The sequence below is a fragment of the Haliotis cracherodii genome, unplaced genomic scaffold, assembly GCF_022045235.1.
Source record: "Haliotis cracherodii isolate W230 unplaced genomic scaffold, xgHalCrac1.p SCAF_16, whole genome shotgun sequence".
Classification (NCBI taxonomy): Eukaryota; Metazoa; Mollusca; class Gastropoda; order Lepetellida; family Haliotidae; genus Haliotis; species Haliotis cracherodii.
Window position 1 is genome coordinate 13,033,848 of NW_027266271.1, and position 21,735 is coordinate 13,055,582.

At 42.1% G+C, this 21,735-nt stretch overlaps 1 protein-coding gene across 1 annotated transcript; it reads right to left on the bottom strand.

Moving 5' to 3' along the window:
* Positions 1 to 93: 93 nt before the first annotated feature.
* LOC139464169 (fibrillin-1-like) lies at positions 94 to 21,627 on the bottom strand. The gene is made up of 20 exons (XM_071245696.1): positions 21,607 to 21,627; positions 19,874 to 20,081; positions 16,801 to 17,040; positions 15,669 to 16,000; positions 13,923 to 14,046; positions 12,774 to 13,028; positions 12,130 to 12,358; positions 10,726 to 10,904; positions 10,061 to 10,222; positions 9,471 to 9,584; positions 8,704 to 8,832; positions 7,378 to 7,509; positions 6,635 to 6,751; positions 6,130 to 6,378; positions 5,656 to 5,775; positions 5,242 to 5,367; positions 3,668 to 3,799; positions 2,903 to 3,031; positions 1,585 to 1,839; positions 94 to 227 (listed from the first exon to the last, which is right to left on the bottom strand). Exons 1-20 carry the CDS (start codon positions 21,625 to 21,627, stop codon positions 94 to 96), a joined length of 3,387 nt encoding a protein of 1,128 aa, XP_071101797.1.
* Positions 21,628 to 21,735: the final 108 nt, after the last annotated feature.

The window sequence follows — 21,735 nt, forward strand, 5'->3', positions numbered from 1 at the left end:
TCTCTACATAATCGTGCGTGGGTCACAGTACCAGATGAGCTGTGTTAAAGTTCCAGTGTTTTATTGGATATAAGTCACATTTGTGGCCATGGATCACTGACCTACACATGAGCGTCTGTCGCTAGCCTGGAGCAGGAAGCCAGGCCGACAGCTGCATGCATACCCCCCAACAGTGTTCCTGCAGATGTGCTGGCAGTCGTCTTTCCCGGTCTCACACTCGTCTACATCTGTAACAACAACAACGTCAACACATGTCACCATCGGTTCTGAACGTCAAAGGGCTGTGGGGTAGCCTAGTGGTTAAAGCGTTGGATCGTCATTCGAGTTCGATTCCCCAAATGGGTATATTATTTGTGTCCCCCGCGGTGATATTGCTAAAATTGGTGCAAAACCATTCAAACTGAACGTCAACAATTTACAGTCTTCTATTGTGTATTCATATTTTTCAAGAAAACGAGCAAGAAAACAAACTACTGACATTCTGTTTAGAAACACTATTTTTTCATGCACATAATTAAGCTAGCAGAGCTGGAAGTTAGTCGCTCAACAAATTCTGTTATTTTTTTATTTTTATACAGATTAAAATAAATAAAAGCAGCTAAGAGGTGATCTTGGCACAGGGAGGCTGGTTTGGCTCATCATCAGCTCAGGGCCCTTGCCCCCTCTACACACATCCCAGTTTTCGGAGAATGTGAAGACTCTCCAACACTGCAGCCTTCTGCATTACCCATATTGCCAGAAGCAAACCCGAGTTCTCCCCCATTGTCAGTCAACAGATTGGGAGGTACAAAACTTAAGGCATCGAGAACAATAGGGAGTGGGACAACTTGGTACTTGGGATGTAAGAGTGACGTTTCGAAAGCTATTTGCTAAGTTTTTCCTGTATCTTGTCAAACACATCAGTATCAAAAGGGACCGAAAATTCAATGACATAAATGATTTATTTTTAGTAGTAGTAGTAGTAGTAGTAGTAGTAGTAGTAGTAGTAGTAGTAGTAGTAGTATAGTTTGATGTGAGCAAACTCTGGTTGTCCACATAATGATGCCAGTAAACCTAGTGTGAGGTCCTGCCAACACTGACCTCTACATGTATCCGCCGTCCTAACGAAGCCAGCGTTGCATTCGCAGACAAACGAGCCTTCGTTATTAACGCATTTCTGGTCACATGTATTCAATGCTGGATCATCACATTCGTTGATATCTGAATAAATAAACATATACGATCATCAATGATAAATGGTACACGTGAGGGTGTAGAGGGTGAGCTAACTGGTCTACATGTTGTCATCCACCAAAAGCAACAACTAAAAAGATTAACAATTAAAGTCAATAAGCAGATGTTTTAATGTGATATGTTTAGTCTGACAATGAACGTCATGAATGAGTGAATGAGTTGCAATGTCTGTGTCCAAACCTTATAGTGCTAGAAGAAAGAGATGTCGCATCAGCAGATCACCTAGAATTTGTAACGGGAGATTCTATATTTATTAACCGGCAATCACTCTAATCAATACGAACAACTTGTCAAAAGGAAAACAGAATTGCACTATTCGTCAAAGCTTTGTGTACTCTAACGTCGTCTCACCGTTGCAGGTGTTGGTGATGTTGTTGAGCCTGTAGCCGGTCCTGCACACGCATCTATAGGAACCAGGATTGTTGACACAGTTGGAGTTCTGCGGACACACGGCTACTTGTGCACACTCGTTCCTGTCCTGATCGCACCTCAGCCCCAACCACCCGCCTAGACACTGACATCCCTCCTTTGAGTCGCAGGTGGAAGCGCCCACGCCACACCCACACTGGTTGGCACATCCCTGCCCCCAGTGTTGGTCATCGCACTCTAAACAAGAAACAACATGTGACACCTGGATGTTCTGTTCAAGCCAAATACAGGGGCGTTGCTTGGGGCATTGTTAATGTAAGCAGAAATGTGGCAGTGCTTTTGATCAAACATTTATAACGCTTATCAAACACAGACCAACCACAACCCCTGGCAGTCTGAAACAAAGATATATCAAACATATCCCTTCCACGTTCTGGACATTACACACTGTTTTGATCATACTTAGGCATCCTCAACTAATGTAACAAGCACACACAGTAATTTTGAACGAATTCATCAACCACAATGTTATACTGGTAGTCGAGTCAACCGGTAAATAGGTCAGAGACAATGTAACTACAACAAACGACTTAAAACATGAGCATTATAGTCGTTGTTGTTACCGTTATTCATTGACCCACCGTATTATTCTGTACCATGTTCATTATTCAGTCTTGCTTGAGAACGATATTAGGATCAATACCGAAACCTCCCTGTTAAAGTATGATCAAGAATTCGCTATCAATTATGTTTTGACCACTTTGTCTTCAGTCAGCTTCTAAGACCTTCCTATCAAACAATTGATTTCAGAGTGTAGCTTACCTTTTTTTCCATTAGTAGCTACGTCACTCAGATGTAGTATTATCGGTTGCAGTACCATTTTCGGGATATACTCATATAGCCTAATACTTAATTCTAATTACTATTAACTCTTTGACAACAAGATACAGTGTATGAGATAACAGTAAATACATACCGATAGTATCAGTATGACAGTTACTATTTGGGTAAAACACGTGAGAACGGGGTCGGTGCTGACAGGCCAGGTATCATAATCGGGCCGTAGCTTGTCTTCGAGACCTAATTCAGCACGGTTAGTGACGGGAATTGTGGCCTTTCATAACCCCAAAGGTTAGCATGGTCATCGCAGGCCACTACATATGTATGGGGAACATACAAGAATACAAGTAGTAACCTATATATGTAAACAAGTGCATCCTTACCACCCCATGCACCTCTCTGAAAGACGAAAGGGGCTATGTCAGAGCAATGCTTGTCTTGGTATAAAACACACACTGACCTCTGCACGTGGTTTTATCATTGTCGAGTTTGAAGCCGATTGAGCAACTGCAGTTGAAGCCTCCTATGGTGTTCTCACAGGTACCGTTAACGCACTTGTTCAGCTCCGGAGTGTCACACTCCACAATATCTGTAGAAGAGAGCCACCTTAGAGAAAGTTTATCGAGTATTGCTGAGCCTTAACCAAATAAACCGATGACAGCTTCGCCTTTAGCTACAATTTACATATTAACGCTAAAGTTCATTATTAACCATACATATAAAAGATTCTATGGCCGTAAGATTAAACTTTCATATTTGACTGGGGTGTAGACCCACATTTTCATGTCTGACTTTATCCTGTGAGTTGTGACTGAGGATTCACCTTTACATGTATCCTGCAAGTTCCCATGGTGACCTAAGACTCACTTTTACACGTCTAACTGTATCCTGCGAGTTCCCACGGTGACCCACCGACACACCTTTATATGTGTTTGCATTCTGGCAGTTCCCCAATTCTTGGGGATTCCGGGTTCGAATATTGGTCCCTACCAACCTTTGATTACCGTACGAGACTGCATGGTCAAATGGTCAGGCTCGGCGTGTTTGAGTGGAAATAGTCATATACCAATTGCATGGATCTATATTCATGACGTCAATCACCGGATTGCCTGGTTCAGACTGAAATATTTATAGACCTCCGTCCTATAGATGGAATAGTGTTGAATGCGGTGTAAAACAACAACCCAGCCAAATCTGCCAGTTACCTTGGCGACAGAAGACCCACCTTTACACGTCTGATTGTCTGTTCCAAGTTTGTAACCAAGGTTACAGAAGCAAAACGCCACTTCAGTTTCTGCCTTGACCGTGCAGCCCTGGTCACAGTTCAGGTTCTTCACTTCAGCGCAGACGTCCTCCACTGGAATGTGACAAAGTAGTGGTCAGTTGAGTCACATTTTATCCCGGACTCCGATACTTAAAACTACCTGCAAGTCCTTGCGACAAGCTACGCAATCTACGCTGAAATGGACAGAGCAACACTGACTACTACTTTCCAAATCAGCAAGTAGTGTATGTTGACGTCACATCAGCTCGGGAATTGAATATCAGGAAATATCAGCAAACAAAACGTGGACCAATAAAAACCGATACATAACATGGTTAAAAAAGTTGAAAAAACACTTGCCTACATATAATGCGTCTTATAGTCGTAGTCCTTTCGTACCAAATGCACACACGCACACACGCACGCACACACGAATGAACGCACGAACGGACGCACACACACACACCAAATGGATGATACAAACAACATGACTTCGAATACATTTCACAACTGCATCGCGACACATTGCAGAATTTCATTTATGATTAATACATTATGTCCTGCACGACCAATATAATTCCTAAATGTCAAGGTCACTGTAGTACATGTAGGCGTAAGTATCTTTGCGCCAGTGGAGATAAGTGAAGAGGTCAAAGCGGTCTGAAGTGACCTCTGTAAATAGGAATCACTACAAATGCTCATGGAAATCGCGCACTCGTTGAATTGGCGGCCTGCATTGCAGAACAACCCGCCATAGTCACTGAAGGTCAAGGTCACTATGGTAACACTGGCGTTACTTCTTTGTTTAAATATCATGTAATTGTTTTTTCATAAGTGATATAAAAACGGTGCAAGACGTTGGAAGTATCACCGAGACTCTGCAGGAAGCCATGTAGAAATTGTCAAAACTGCAGAAGCTCACGGAGAAGTAATTTTTTAATTAGATGCCTTCATAAACAAAGCCTTCGCACGTGGTGCATCTGGGACTGAGTATATGGCAGTGATACGCATATCGACCAATCAGTTGCATGTGTTTGGCAATCGCTTTTCATTCATGAGGGAACCCCTTTTAGGTTCTGTCTCCATATGTCGTTTCGCAACCTGTACTGAGATTCAGGAAAAGGGTGTTGAGAAACTTGTCTTACTGACATTATTATAATAAAGAGAATATGATTACATTTATAAACGAAAGTAACTATAACTCATGCCAATTATAGTCAGTGTTAGTGACCTTTATATTGTATTAATATAGACAAACGGATTTGAATATTGTCAAACGATCTTTGATGAGTCGAAATTACTGTTGTCTCGAAGTAAAATCATGATCCCTGCGTATTACTTCTATGTTTAACATTTTCGGTTATGTCGAACCTCGGATAACTCGTATTTACGTAGGTCCCTTCAACTTTGATACAACGTTGTTTGACTGTATTTATGCATTTTAACAGTTTTTGTTTGTAAATGTGGTAGATGTAGTATTGTGGCTCTTATCAAGAGTCAGTTGTGTTTATATGAAATCACTTCTTTATGCTTACCTTGTTCACAAGACGTCCGGTCATCCTTAAGTCGATAGCCAAACTCACATTCACAGTTATAGCTACCATCTACATTGACACATTTTTGGCTGCAGGAACTCTGTTCGGATGTGCATTCATTGATATCTACAACAACATGCTCAGGATGGTAACATTAAATTGAACATACATGCATAATAATCATGTTCTTCTAATCTAACAAAAGACCCTCAGTGATAAAAACTGCTGCCGCACACACCCGGTGTCAATAAAGACCCTAATTATATCTGGAGTAATTAAAGCCCTTATCGTCCCTCCTTTCTTCCTACCGATATTACTTTCTAAAAACCTAATTGCAAAATGGCTACGAAAGGGATACGAGTTGCCATTCTGCTTGTTCCGGAATGACACGAGACGTCCCGAGTGGTTCCTCACCTGCACACTTCTTTTGACTGTCCTCTGTGTATCCGGCCCTGCAGGAGCACGTGAAGGATCCGGGTACGTTGGTGCAGATCTGATCACACGTGTTGGCATCCGTGACGCATTCGTTCTTGTCTGCAAGGTTATGTAATCATGATTCTCGAAACAATTAACCATGAACGCTGGAACTATTTGTCCCTTTGTCCAACTGAAAGATACCAAGTGAACGAACCTGGAAGATCCGGATTAGAATTGGTCTTCGGAAACTCATGCTTCTCGGAAGAGGCGAGTAACGGGATTGGATGGTCAGACGTGCTGATTTGGTTGATGCATGCCATCGTATCCCAATTGCTCATGACGTTAATCATTGGATTGTCTGGTCCAGACTCGATTATTTACAGTCATTTACAGTTACCGTCATCATATAGCTGGAATATTGCTGATTGCGACCAACAAACAAAACAAAGAGATACAAACGTATTGCCCTACCTGTGCATGACTGATTAGCTTGCTTGTCGTATCCCGTTGGACATACGCAGGTATATGATCCCCTGGTGTTGGTGCATAGTTGGCCCGTTGGACATGGACCTTCCTCACACTCGTTGATGTCGTTGTCGCACTTAGTTCCGCTCCAACCTGTCTTGCAGATGCATCCCCTAATGTTGTTGCAACTGGTGGAACGGTCACCACAGTCGCAGCGTAGGGCACAGTCTTTGCCGTAGTTCAAGTCTTCGCATGCTGTGAAAATTCACATACTCGTGGTCAGGTCTATCTCTGAATACGTATGTTACAGGGGGTCAATTGTCTAGGGGCGGTGGGATGGCAGTGTGGTTTATAGTGTTCACTCGTGCTAAATGTCCGGGTACATTATGTTAAGCCCATTTCTTGCATCCGCCGTGGACTGTTGCTAAAATTGGCTTAAAACCAAACTCATATGTTGTCTTGTGATATATAAACTTAAAAGTTGGCTAACACATAATGGATATTACCTTACCTTCACATGTCACCTTGTCTGCAGTCAGCAGGTAGCCATCGAGACACGTGCAGACGAAGCTCCCGTCGGTGTTGTTGCAGCCTTGGGAACACACATTCTGGTCGCACTCGTTGATATCTGATAACAAGCCAATAACAGCATCATCCGAGCTCTCAACCCTAGCAGATCACAGCTACCAGGCCAAGACGTTCACAGTGTTATTGATTACAATCTTTCCCAACTATCATGATAGGCATAAACATTTAGATAAAATAAAAAAAACCTTTTCGCCAAAGAATAGTCAGTTTTGATTATCTGACGAAACTGATTCCATTGGTCGTTAAATGCAAAACAACGACGAAGACTAAATGAATGGATCACTGAAAACAAGTGATGACATCAAGTGCTCGCGAAAAGGGCAAGTTTGTCCGACTCTACCGGCAGGCACGGCCAATCTTAAAAGGCATCAGTTGATGGGATTATCCTTGCATATTTTTCTCATTATTAACAAGACATTGTATGTATAACGATTGCAAAAAAATAATACTGATACTATTGTGAACATCTAAACCTGTATGTGCTATGTAAACCTTGGATTCATATCCATTCATAACCGTTTAACAAATTATATGTTAGAGAATCAGATAATCATCTGGAGTTCAAATATGGACTTAATTTGACAGGCAGTATTTTTGAAAGAATAAATGAAGTGGTATATAAATACCGTATACAACCTTCGTGTAATATTAGGGGAGAAAACATACCTTTGCATGTGCTATTGTCAGTTGAGTCAATTTCGTATCCAGTTTCGCAGAAGCACTTGGCAGTGTCTTTCAAGCAGCCATAGCTGCAATTTGTAGGAGAGCAAGGATTTTCTGCCGTTGGATCTGAAATATCTGAAATATAATCAAATATAGAATACAACTAGCACTTATCGTGTGGCTTTAATTATCTTACTTTGATTTTTTTCTGATAGTATGGGCCCCGTTGTGATTCAGGTAGAATAGGTTCTCGGTGTACCATACTTGTCCGGTAAGCGGACTATGTGATCACGAGCTGACGTCAATTATTGCGGGGTGGTAGGGTTGGATTCCCCACGTGAGTGCAATGTGTCAAGCTCATTTTTGGTGGAACAAAGATCAAACCGGTCAAAACCCAATTCCAACCTTATCATCTGTAAAGTAACAGATAAAACATTCATTTTTAGACAGGCTTCATGACTCTTTCAACAAACACGCAGAAGCATACTTTACTGTGTTAATGGTGGCGCTATATAAACCATGATTATAATTATTATTAGTTTTATGTTCAGATTATGTTTTAAAAAATGCAGCTTATAGGGTTTGGGTGATCCTGGCACTGTCTGGCTGGTTAGGCTCACCATCGGCTCGGGCCCCTTGCCCGCTCTACACGCAGCCCAGACAGCGAATGGGACCAGGAAGCGCTGCCTAGTCAAACCCACCAAGAACTTTTCGAAGAATGTGAAGGCTCCCCATTACTGCAGCCTTCTGCATTACCCAGATTGTCAGAAGGGCTGTATACCAGGCACCAAACCCAGGTACTCTCCCAATGTCAGTCAACAAATTGGGAGGTAGCAAACCTAAGGCACCGAGAACAATTGGGAGTCGGACAACTTGGTCCGCATATTTGCAATGTTTTTCCTCAATTTTGTCAATCACGTAAGTGTCAAAAGTAACAGAAAATTCAATCATATAAAGGATTTCATTGTATTTGTCAAAAGGTTCAGGTTTGTTGGTCTGGATACGTCTGAGGCTGTGAATAGGCCTATTCCAAAGAAGTTTGTATTTATCATTTTCCATGACGGCTTCTACACATTCTGGGTCGTACCATGGATAGACCACTGTGTTAAAACCACAAGCATGGCGAGTAGGTAATAAAATGATCGAGCTACACCATCATGTCGCTTACGATACTGTGTTTGTGCCAAAGCGGGGCATCCACTGACAATGTATTGGACAGCATTTGGTAGTCAGGTTATTATGTCGAGTTATTATTAAATCAGTTAGGATTGAAGTGGGTTTATCTGGAAACATGATCACCATTTAGAAAGGCAGGAATCATCTATCTACCTTTCACGCATTTGTTCATGTCAGTTGTATTCCGCTTGAATCCATAATTACAATCACAGACGAAGGAAGGCACAGTGTTGTTGCAGACCTGCTGGCAGTCGTGAAGGTTCTCCACACACTCGTCAATGTCTGTAACCGCAACATGTTCATTTTGTACATCATGCCTGTCATACGTCTGTATTTAATAGTGAGTCAGTGAGTACTGCTTTCAGCAATATTCCAGCAATGGACACCAGAAATGGGCTGCACATATTGTACCCATTTGTATTTAATAACCGATAACCGATGTCGTTTACGCACATGGGTACCATTTACGAAGCCCATTTCTAGTGGTAATGCAGGGATATTGCTGAAGAGGCATAAACTCACTAATTCGCTAATAACTGGCATGCCTTAACAGAACATGCATAATAGTTACCTCTTTATGCTAAGGTCGAAATAATAATCTGTTTTTTTTTATTGTTTTTTTTCATTGGCAATAATACCTCACTGACGTGCACATGAAAACTCAGAGCCATCTATTAAACACATACAAAACAGAAGGAAGGTGAAATGCGAATACTAAGAAGTTTTGGCCCACTGTTCACGACATCAGACTTTCTTGATGGGTGCCTCAACTCAATTATAATGCTTTATTAAGCGACTGATACAAATTTTTATACCGGCCAATTGGTCAGCATTTTATACTCAGAATCACTCCCTCACGGTCCTACAAGTCTTCCTTGTTTATGTGTTCATGGTGATGACTGCATTGTCATTTGGCTTACCTTGGCAGACGTTGTTCACGAGCCTGTAGCCGGCTATACACGAACACCGGTAGCTACCTTGTGTATTCGTACAGTTTTGGTCACATGGGTTTGTTGGCTCGCATTCATTGGTATCTGATTACAACAAAGAATATCATACAGAATTTAAGATACATATTTTATTTTACACCGCAAGAGATGATGTTGATACTGACGGTAGTCAAGTCTGTTGCACATCAACAAGTCGCCCCGATAATTAACTACCGTCAAAATGACCCGGGTTCGATTCCCAACACATATACTGTTTGTGAAATTCTTGGTGTCCCTGCTATGATATGGGTAACATATTGTTGTTGAAAACGATGTAAACCGCACCGACTCACACTCTTTTCAAAGCGGCGTTAAACCCAACTCACTCATTCTCAACATCACATTAAGCAAGGGTTCAACAAGCGAAAGAAATATAAAAAATAAAGGTTCTAAAATAGTTTGCTGAAACTATTTAATACTTCACATGGAAAAGTTTGGGTTCGGTGAGTCGTGGGAAATGGTCTGTCTAATCCGGAATGAGTATAACCTTTGGAATTGTTGTGTAGAAGAGTAGAATGTACCTTCACACTTGTCCCCAGATGCTTGGAATCCCCCGGGACAGTCAGTGCAGTTGTAGCCTCGTCCGAGACGCTTCTCTTCCGCCGGGACCAGGTCGGTGCAGTTCTGGCCAGCGAAACACGGCGAACTGATACAACTATCAACATCCTGGCTACAGTCGACACCTGGAGAACTCAGAACATTGTATTCATCAGACTTAGCCACGCTAGCTTACCAGAGGATTTGACAATGACATTCATGTGAAAGATTATACAGTTCGATTTATGTTTATACTAATGATAGTTTTAACTGACGAAACTACAGTGAGTATTAAGTAATGCTTAGAGAGGACTGAAGGTATAGAACTTCTGAGCAAAAGAAAGTATGCACTCGAAAATTGGACTGAAGACAGTCGCCGAAACACTGCAAACTTTGGTCGCAAACACAACTACGAGGCCCACATCATAAGTTACCATATGTTATAGTTATGTTATACTTTCTTTTGCGCAGCAGCTTATGGTGTTAATGATGTAGTAGACGTTGGTTTACGAACACCTGGCAACATCACAGTTTGCTAGTGGTTCATAAACACATGCTGATGATGTAGTCAGAAGCGTACTGCAGATATTTCTTATGATTATGAAAATAGTTCTGTCACTCTATTTGAAACTAAACTGATCTCAGTTACCTGTAAATCCTATCTCACAGTCACAAGCCGCAATCTCGAACGATGCCGACGCCCCTGTGTTCTGGTCGGCGCGTGTGCGAGTGAAGTCACAAGACCCATTTTCTGAGCAACCGTCGCAGAGCCGAATCTTAATGTCCACCGTCTTCGACGACGTGTTCTTTGAGTCCTTTACTACAATGCTGTGGACATAGATGGGGCTTCATGATTCATCAGTATCAGTGGATGTAATGATACCGGTTGGAGTATGTTTCTGGTTTATTGGAGGCAAAGCAACGCATCACAATGGTGGTAACCATGTATTGTTACATCTTCCCGAGGCAAGGGAGTTAACTGATAAAAAATGATTGGACTATACACAGACTCGTTGTCCAGCCAAGCTGTAACTCCATAATACTAGCCTAGTTCAGCAACTGGCCTTTTATAGTCATTGAACTCCCTTTCCTCGGGAAGATGGTATTATTTGTGGAGTCTACACATACACATACACATACACAAACACACGTGTTTCGCAGCATCATTATTACTTGCCCGTGAAGAGATCACCCGTTTAATAAACATACTACTGTATTACACATTGTGTAATACCAAAACGCGTGCTTATGTACTCTCGGAACACGTTTCACGAACAAATATTGAAAGCTCTTAAGGTGCAAGGCCCCGTTCCAAAAGGCGATCGTACGGTAGCGCAACGACAGTCGTTGGTCTAACTTAAAGTTTATGAGTTGCGATAACCTTAACGCTACGATAATTTTGTGGAACGGACGCCTGAATTCTTAAGGTGGACCGTTGGATGGTATTAAATTCATACGTTTAAACTTTTGACGTATTTGAAGTATTACTGTGTTAAACTCAGTTGGACTATGCCGTGGATCGTGTAGGTGTCAGCCTATTCACACTCAACAGTATAATTCTAAAAACGTTATAAATGGCTAGTAATAAATAAAATACTAAATTTGCTCCCGTGTAAAACCAATTTTAATGAAACTCTTGAATAGTTGTGGTATCCGAACTATTCACTCGTTTCATAAAATTGGTATTACACGGGAGCTCGTTTAGTATTCTATATAGAGCTGATGATTCAACTGGTGTAACTTGTGGTCTACACAGTCAATTTACGATCTTTCCCAACTATCTTTAATTGACATCTGATTAGAAACATAATATTGAGTCAAAAGATTTATACTTTATGCTGAATTTAGTCTGTCAAGCGATTGAGAATCAAGGATGAATTAAGTATTAATTAATTAATTTATGTATAACTATCCAGGTTCAAATGTAGTTTTGACATCCGAATGAAAACAAATATTAAGTCACTGTATTGATGAACTACGCTGAATTTAGTCCATTTGATCATGCGATTGAGAAATACATTGATTCCGGATAGTTGGCTTTGGACCCACTCACCTTATTTTACCGGGGCTAGTGGACGTGGGTGTATAGGAGACTTGGGCACTCCTCTCGTTTCCAATCTGGTCAGCCTCTGTCAGGTTGAAACCGTCTGGCTTGTCCACAACCTCGTAGGTGATGGTGTCGCCGCTGTCGGTGTCTGTTGCGTTCAGGGAGAAGATAGTTTCCTGTCCGACAGTCACGTGCAGGACGCTGGCGTTGGAAGTGATGGACGGTATCGTGTTGGCTGCACAACAAATGTGTTCATATGGCAAGATTGAATATCACATTCCAAAATGATACAAACAAACTGATATACAAAACATTCTAGCAACTTGATGACAGCCAACACCAAGCAATCCAACATCAAGATATAAGATTGGTAAGAAGCAGCATCAAATATAAATGTGTACTGTAAACCATATACATAACTGTCAGCGACCTGATAGAAAACAAAGAAATCGGTTTGTGGTAGTGAGGCCTGAAGGCCTTCTGTTTAATTCTCATTCACGTTGCCATACCTAAATAAAATCTTCCCAGCACTTGTTACTTATCAAGAGTCAAAATCCACGATGCGTTGTAAAGTGTTTCAGTACAAATAACTAAACAACATCAGCAAATCTTAAAATGACGAATGTCTGTCTCCTAATGTCATGTCTTACATTGCTCGGCTCGCTCCTTTTTAACACCCTCGTCCGTCTGCTTAGTCGAGTCTGCAACAGCCTGGTCTCCGGTCGCCAGGAAATCAAATATACACGGCAAGTTCTTCTCGTCCCCGCCACATGCAGCAATAGAGGCATTCCTATCTGCCTCGCTTGCCTCGTCATAGTACAGAGGCTCGAAGTCTGGGTGGTAATAGTCGGATGCGTTCTTCCGTGGTGGATACACAAAGAGGGATTGTGTCAAGTTGATCTGCCCTGAAAACAGATGGTTGGGGAGGAGTAGACTAGTGTGAGTGAGTGTGAGGTTACGCTGCTTTTAGAAATATTTCAGCAATAATACGGCGGGGAACACCAGAAATGGGCTTCCGTGTGGGGAATTGAACCCGAGCTGCTAACAACGAACAAATGCTTACAACTAAGCATTCAACTGATTGTTGCCAACATGTGTTGGGATCAGATCCACAGGGTATACGTAGGTTATAATGGCCTTAGTAACCTTTTGTGCCTCCTCCTGTGTACTTCGAGGTGTTTAAACCCATGAATGTTCGTGTCTTGCGGACGTTTTATGGATCGGCCCGCTCTGTACAGGTGAACGGTTAGAACCAATGTAACTTGCAATTGTATAATGGAACCGGTGGCCCCTTAACGGAATAAACTCATTCATTCACTAAGCCTTTCAATCAAGGTTTCAACATTCCAGAAACTAATGGTGGGATTTTGGAGGAGTGTACTTAATATGACATGCATGTCTGCATGATGTAAGATTGTAAGACCTGATATGACCTTAACATGGAGTATAACACAAGCTTACACTTCTGGTTCTTGATTGTTCACGGGCCGTATTCGTAGAGGTGGAGTGTTGCTGGGCAACAAACAAAGATCAACAATTTATTTGAATGAAAACTGTGAGTGACGGGTGCTGCGGTAGTCCAGGAGATGACTACCCGAGTCTGATTTCGAATCCATGACCAGCGGATTCTGTTAGGTACATCGGCGATTATTATTCATCATCTTCAGCCGACATGACCGGCAAATCACTTACCATGCCACATGTAAATCACCCACCATGCCAAGTATAGTCTACTGAGGTACCTATTTGTCCTAGGACCAAAATATAGGATGACATATACGAACATAAGAAGTACTTACACGTTTGCCCGAATTGGTATATCGCCCTCTCTGTTGAGTTAATATTTAGAATTGTTCCATTTGGAAAAGTAAGATCGTCGGACTTGTCATCGTTGAAATTTCCCATCAGCCCTCTCACTTTGTTCTTAAAACCAGCCGGCATTCCCACGGAGACAGTGAGCAGCTTGGGCCCCAGCACCACTCGCACGGAGACTCCTGAAAGTCCAACGATATACTTGTGGCATTTAGCCGATCTATTTAATATTTTATTATGTTTACACGGGCGACTGTTGTAATTATTCTGCTGGCACAGAGCCTTTGTATTAGCTCGGATACCCAAACTATCAAACCACCGTTTGGGAATTTCATTTGTATTACACAACACCCTATGTTCTTAATGTTTCAATTTACACACACACCACATACTGCATGTACCGAACACACGACACTTAAAACATTACGGTTTACACCACAAACTCCACCGTTAACAACGCGAGGGCACGGATGATACACGATACACTCATAACACCACACATACGACAACTATTCTACCCACTAGAACACACCACAAACCTTCCACATACTACACGAGCCGAACACACTAAAAAAAAAAAAACACTACAAACCCGACACACTACAAACACAACACACTACACCCACAATACACTAGAAACACAACACACTAATAACACAACACACTAGAACAACCACACACCAGCCACATACTATCCATATCGAACACACTACATACATAACATACTGCAAACACACTACACAGAACACACCACGCACTAGAACACACTACACAGCAACCACATACCATCCACTAGAACACACCTCACGCACAACACGTGACTACATACACAACACAATGTAACGATACAACACGACGTCACTAAAAACACGACACACCGAGGCTACAAACACAACACGACGTCACTATTTACACAACACGACGTCACTACACACACAACACGACCTCACTACACACACACAACACACCGACACTACAAACACTACACACTCTACATAGCTCATACTACCCTGTGTACCTGAGGGGAAGAATCCGACAACGTCTTTATCTTGCCGACTAACTGTCAACCCGCCATTGCCGCCCTCGGTAAGGTTGGCGTCTTTCTCGAAGGCCAAAGACAAGTCCTTCTTATTCCGGAAGATGATCAATCCTTAAATATAAACAAAGGCTGACTTTAATCAGTGACACAACATCAAATACACTTGTACATAAATTGCCTGGCAAAAGAAAAATTAATATAGACTTGAAAGTTGGAGTTGACCCCCAAATTAAAATCTTTATCAAAGAGGGTGGTGCTAATGTAGCTCGTTTACATCAGCTCTGTCTTGTACCAAGGGAGGTAATCATGTGGCTAGTTTGCATCAACTGTGCCTTGTTGCCAAGGGAGGTGCTAATCTAGCTCGTTTAAATGAGCTGTGTCTTGTACCAAGGAAGGTAATAATGTAGCTAGTTTGCATAAACTGTGCCTTGTTGCCAAGGAAGATAATAATGTTGTCAGTTTGCATCAGATGTGCCTTGTTGTCATTCATCTGGGAAATATGGTCAGTCGTGAACCTTTCAAACATCCACTATGATGGCATTCCCAAAGACATAAACAAAAGTATAAAGGTTACTACAGTTGGTGTTGGACGCTAAATTTCAAGATTCTTGTAATGGCCGCTCCTACACTGACGGCAGCGATATTACCGAGAGTTTAACGAAGGTGTAGCGCGCTGGGAAGGAGCTTGCTGTACCTTGTTGTATAGGGAAGTTATAGTATGTCTAGTTTGCATCAGCTGTGGCGTGTTGCCAAGGGAGGTAATAATGTGGCGAGTTTCCACCAGCTGTGCCTTGTTGCCAAGGAAGACAATAATGTGGCTAGTTTGCATCAGCTGTGCCTTGTTGCCAAGGAAGACAATGATGTGGCTAGTTTGCATCAGCTGTGCCTTGTTGCCAGGGGAGGTAATAATGTGGTGAGTTTCCATCAGCTGTGCCTTGTTGTCAAGGGAGGTAATAATGTGGCGAGTTTCCATCAGCTGTGCCTTGTTGTCAAGGGAGGTAATAATGTGGCTAGTTTGCATCAGCTCTGCCTTTTTGTCAAGGGAGGTATCAATATAGCTAATTTGCATCACCTGTGCCTTACTGCCTAACTTAGCCGTTAGTACAAGCCGTTACACATCCATGTCAATGCACTTAGCTAAATAAGTGCAATATGCGATATTTACGGCCCCTCACCTTTTACAACAGAAGGTGAGAAGAAAATGGTGTAACTAGATGCATCAGATGTGCCATACAACTAAGGGAGGTAATAATGCAGCATGTTTGCATCATCTATGCCCAATTACTAAGGGAGGTAATAATGTAGCTAGTTTTCATCATCTGTGCCCTATTACTAAGTGGGGTAATAAATGTATCTAGTTTGGATCATCTGTGTCCTATTACTAAGGGAGGTAATAATAAAGAAAGTGTGCTTGATCTGTGCCCTATAACTAAGGGAGGTAATAATGTAGCTAGTTTGCATCAGATGTGCCCTATTACTAAGGGAGGTAATAATGTAGCATGTGTGCATCATCTGCGCCCTAGTACTAAGGGAGGTAATATTGTAGATAGTTTGTATTAGATGCGACCTATTGCTAAGGGAGGTAATATTGTAGATAGTTTATATTAGATGTGCCCTATTACTAAGAGGGGTAATGATACAGAAAGTACGCATGTTCTGTGCCCTATTACCAAGGGAGGTAATAATGTAGAAAGTGTGCTTGATCTGTGTCCTATTACTAAGGGAGGTAATAATGTAGAAAGTTTGCAACAGATGTGCCCTATTACTAAGGGAGGTAATAATGTAGAAAGTTTGTATTAGGTGTACCCAAATTTGGATTTGCCTACCTTCCTTAGATGGAGAAAGTTCCACGATGAAGGTATCATTTGTGTCCGTAGCAGCAAAGGCCGTGAAGATGGTGGCCGTGGTGATATTGCCGTCCTTATTAAGAGCCCGTTCTGTTCTGGCTTGAAGTGTAAAAGTCGCATTTGCGTCCTCCCGATGAACCATAACGTACTCGCCGAAACCGTTGAAGATGTAGGTGAGCTCATCAAGGGTTGTGATATGCGGGTCACCGAACGCGGTGGCTGAAATAATCGTGATAACCCTATCAATCTCGGCCGAACAATACTTCAATACTTGTCAGTATCAGCTGCAAGGAACAAGGTGCTTCCATGAATATTGACCAAACCTCAAGCTAAACAAACCTGTAGTCTGTCAACCGTCATTTTGGTACCCAGTTTTTCGCAACTATTTTCCAATAAACACACAATCATCCCCAATATTCAACTCAACAGAAATAGATATAGAAATATTTTTGCTTCGCACGAAAAACGGAAGCGGCCATCTCAGTACGTTTAATGTTAGAGAGAATGAATGCGTGATGTAAGAATCTGTTTATCTCCAATATGATACTTTGATATACATCCTGTTCAAAGCGACGTTAATCCTACTCACTCACTCACTCACTCACTCACTCACTCACTCACTCACTCACTCACTCACTCACTCACCCACTTACTCACTCACTCGTCACGTCAATAGTCTTCACTTACCCCACCAGAAGGGGAATGTGCGTGAACAGAATCCCTGGGGCCGGATGCTGAAGAAGAGATGGCACCTGTTCGACTGCTCACAGCAATAGTATCTGCCCAGGTAATCCGCCAGGTAATGACGCCGTACAAAAACGGGATCATACCTCTGCAGCGATCCAGATTCCTCAACCGACGTCAATAATCTAGTGTTTCTGTAGCAACATTTCTGCATGAAAAAATGTCAGAATTCAAACCATGCAAAGTGGAACATTCAAATCGTTTAACTCGTGTATCTGTTCATGAAACTATATCAGTATACTATGTAAGTGATGGACAGCGAGTGTACATGTAAAACATCTAATTGCTTAGATTGTTTTGCTTAAAATAGATGATGGAAAACAAACGCATGATGTCTTATAAACTGATGAGCAAAGCAAACTATTCCTCTTAGCTGATTTTGTCATATGTTAGCAATAATATATAAAAAAACTGCACTGGCGATTAGAAAACTTCTACAGGGTCTTATTTTTAAAATAGAGTTTGATTTAAAACTTTTAAAAATTATAATTTTTTTTTGCATATACAAAACTGCTTATGCGTATCTTAGGCATGTTATCTTTAAAAATCAATAAATTTGCTTTTTCAGAACAAATATACAGCATTTCAAACAAGTGAGTGCAAATATATTTCTTACCCCTGTCTACATTGAATCAATACATTTTTACTCAAAAGTACCCAGCTGTAGCTCAAATAGAGGTACGTCTGTAGGCCCTGCGTCGCCTTTTGCTCTCCTCGCACATTAAACTTAAGCAGTGGTACAGCCACAAGTCATACGCTCAGTAATGTGTGAGTGAGCAACTTACCCGAGACAAAGGAGTGGTCCACCAAGTGCGGCGCGATGTGTAACAGACACGACCATTTTGGAATCTATAGTCAGACAGGTAGAACCTCCAGTCTCTGTTCATCCACACGGAGCTGCAGGGACAGTCAACCAGTAACCAGGCCCACCAAAACTGGTAATCCCGCTCCCATTCGGTGTACCATTGTTTACACAACGATACGAAGTTCGTCACCGTCCCCCCGATGTCGAATATGTAAACGCCCGGAGTTTCTGAATTGTTCAAAATATTTTGTTTTAAACTAAAATGTTCTTCTCTTTTTTTTTAAACAAATAGGTTTTTGAAGATAATTGTTTATTATGTACTTAAGTGTGAAAGACAGAGTTTACCGAAGTTGAGAAAAGTGATATTTTCACTGCAGTGAACATAACACTTGATATTTCACTGCAGTGTACATAAAACGTTGACGGAACTATTGTCTTACAAGTGTGACCTCCCTTCAAATTATCTCCCTTTATCGTAAGTGTCTGGCCTGTTCACAAACTGTTGACTTCACACTGACAAGGCAAAATAATGACAGATGGTCATTCATGCCGTTTGTTATTCTCTAGAAATGTTTCGTTATAAACTGTAAATTTTTCATTTAACTCGTTAATCGAGACTGTTTGTTTCACAAAGGGCTATTTTATTATTTGACCAACGTGTATGCTTTCGTATCCAACAGCGGTCTCGTAGATTTCAAGAATACATTTTGTTAAAGTTGATTTTGTTTTTAATCATATCTCTATGGAGTGAGTGAGTGAGTGAGTGAGTGAGTGAGTATGGTTTTACGCCGCTTTTAGCAATATTCCAGCAATATCACGGCGGGGGACACCAGAAATAGGCTTCACACAATGTACCCATGTCGAGAATAGAGCCCGGGTCTTTGGCGTGACGAGCGAACGCTTAACCTCCAGGCATCTATAAGTATGATACAGAATTTTTGTGACCCTAAATATTTTTGGTTAGTTTTGTGTATATCTTTTAAGATTTTGCAAACACGAAGCTACTTTTTTAGTCAGAAATACAAGGGGTAGTGAACCGTCCCTGTGTGTTAGGTGGAGAGAATTCACGTTTCACGGTTTTACCTACGTGATGAAATAATTTAATTTGCCGAAAGACAACTGCACAAAAAGTATATAATAAACAGGATATTCCATGTGTCTCGTGATAAATCATGTTTATCGCATCTCGTGACGGGGTAAAAGAAGATATTTTCACTCGTGGCTACGCTATGTTAAATTGGGTTTAACGTCGTGTCCAAGATTATTGCACTTACATAGGGACGTGCATGCACGTGTGTGTGTGCGTCTGCGTGTGCGTCTTGGTCCGGGATCGAACCCTGTACCTTTCGCTCTCCGGTCAGACACTTTACCCACTACACCACGGAGGCGGTCACGTTGCATAAATGTATTTGCACTCGTGGTTCCCTACAGTGTATCCGTTGAGTTTGCGTTCATTGGAAGCTCTTGCCGGAGCTCTTGCTTGGATGATGGCGGGCTACCTACCCGTGTTATTGCCGATGCCGGCGTTGGTATAAGCCGCTCGCTTTCCAGACATGATAAGGACCTCCTGTCTTCTATCTCTCGTATTTGAACTTTCATAGCCGATGTAAATTGGGATATCGTCTCTCACCGTCCATCCCATTCTGTTGTAGGTATACAAGGCATACGTGGACTGACCGTTAGTGACCAGCAGCACTTGGAACGTTGCAACCTTCACAGAAAATAAATCAGTTTAAGATAATGATCCTTTCGTAGAGGACGTAAATTATGAAACAAAAAGTACTCGCAACTTCGAGAGTCGGTCTGTCTGTCACTGAATCACTCACTGAATCACTCACTAAATCACACACACACACACACACACACACACACACACACACACACACACACACACACACACACACACACACACACACACACACACACACACCTAAACATTCACTTACTTACTAAACTGAGTGCCAAAAGAAACGTTACCAACATTAACTGATTTGCCACTTTGAAACAAAGATGCCAACCTGTTCAAAAACAGTAAAGAACATATCTCACGAATACCGCCTTCATGTTCTCTGTCGTTCTTTGCACGTGCTTTGCGGATTTGGGGAGATATTGGTGTTTTTCAGCAATATTCTAAAACATTCTTTCCCAAATTATCATGCAATTTCCTGGTATAAATTACACACGTATCTGTTCCCTATCAATAGTAGCGAGGATTGACACCAACGAACATGCCAAGACTGACCGCAGTCCAGGGAGAGAGCCATAGGTATGCTGCAGATTGGAGCGACGCAGAGAGCGGTTGCCATTAACATGAACTGCACCAAGATGACCATTAACAGACTGGTCACACGTCTTCGACAGACTGGCAGAACCGCAGACAGACCACGGACTGGCAGACCAAAGGTCACGACCCCGCAGGATGAGCGCTTTTTACGGGTACTTCATCCGAGGAACAGATTTCTTACTGTGACGTCATCAGCTGTCAACAGCTTAGGACATTCGGTCAGAAGACAAACAGTGACCAGACGACTACGACATTATGGTCTACGGGCTTATCGCCCTTTCAAGGGCATGACCTTCACCCGTCAACATCGACGTGCCAGATTGACGTGGTACAGGCAGACTCAGCGATGGTAACAAAGGGAATGGCGGCGAGTGCTGTTTAGTGACGAGAGCAGGTTCAAACTCTTCAAACCTGATGGGCGGACGTGAGTTTATCGACGACGTGTTGTGTCCAGGAGGTGGAACCTTACGGGGGCGGAAGTGTGATGGTCTGGGGCGGCATTTGCGGGGACGAGAAGACGGAACTTGTCATCATCGAAGGCAATCTGACAGCACAACGCTACGTTGACAATATCTTACGGCCAGTGGTTCTCCCTTTCATCCAGCGTCAACAACGGACGGTGTTCCGTCAAGATAACGCCACATCCCATAAAGCCCGTATCATTGGAGACTTCCTCAACGCCAACAGCGTGACTGTCCTGCCGTGGCCAGCTCGAATGACCCCTTGTCAAGAAATGTCCCTGCCGGAGGTCAAGGACTTTGTTGTTGAATTAGCACATTCGCATTTTACTGTTCTGAATGATGAATTTCTACAATACAATTGTTATTGCTGCTTTAAATTGTGTTGGTCATATTTTATCCTAGAAATATCGGTGGTAACGTTTCTTTTGGCCATCAGTTTATGATTTCTTACCTCGTCAGATGAAGATTGTCCCTTCTGTGGCACGTGATACCACGTTACCACCAACGCCCATGTTGCTCTGAATGTGCTGTCAGAGATGAATTTCTTAATCCTAGTGGAAGCTGTTTCAAGTCTATTGCTGGTGCCATTGTATGCCTGGTAGTAGATGGCAGTTGTGCTG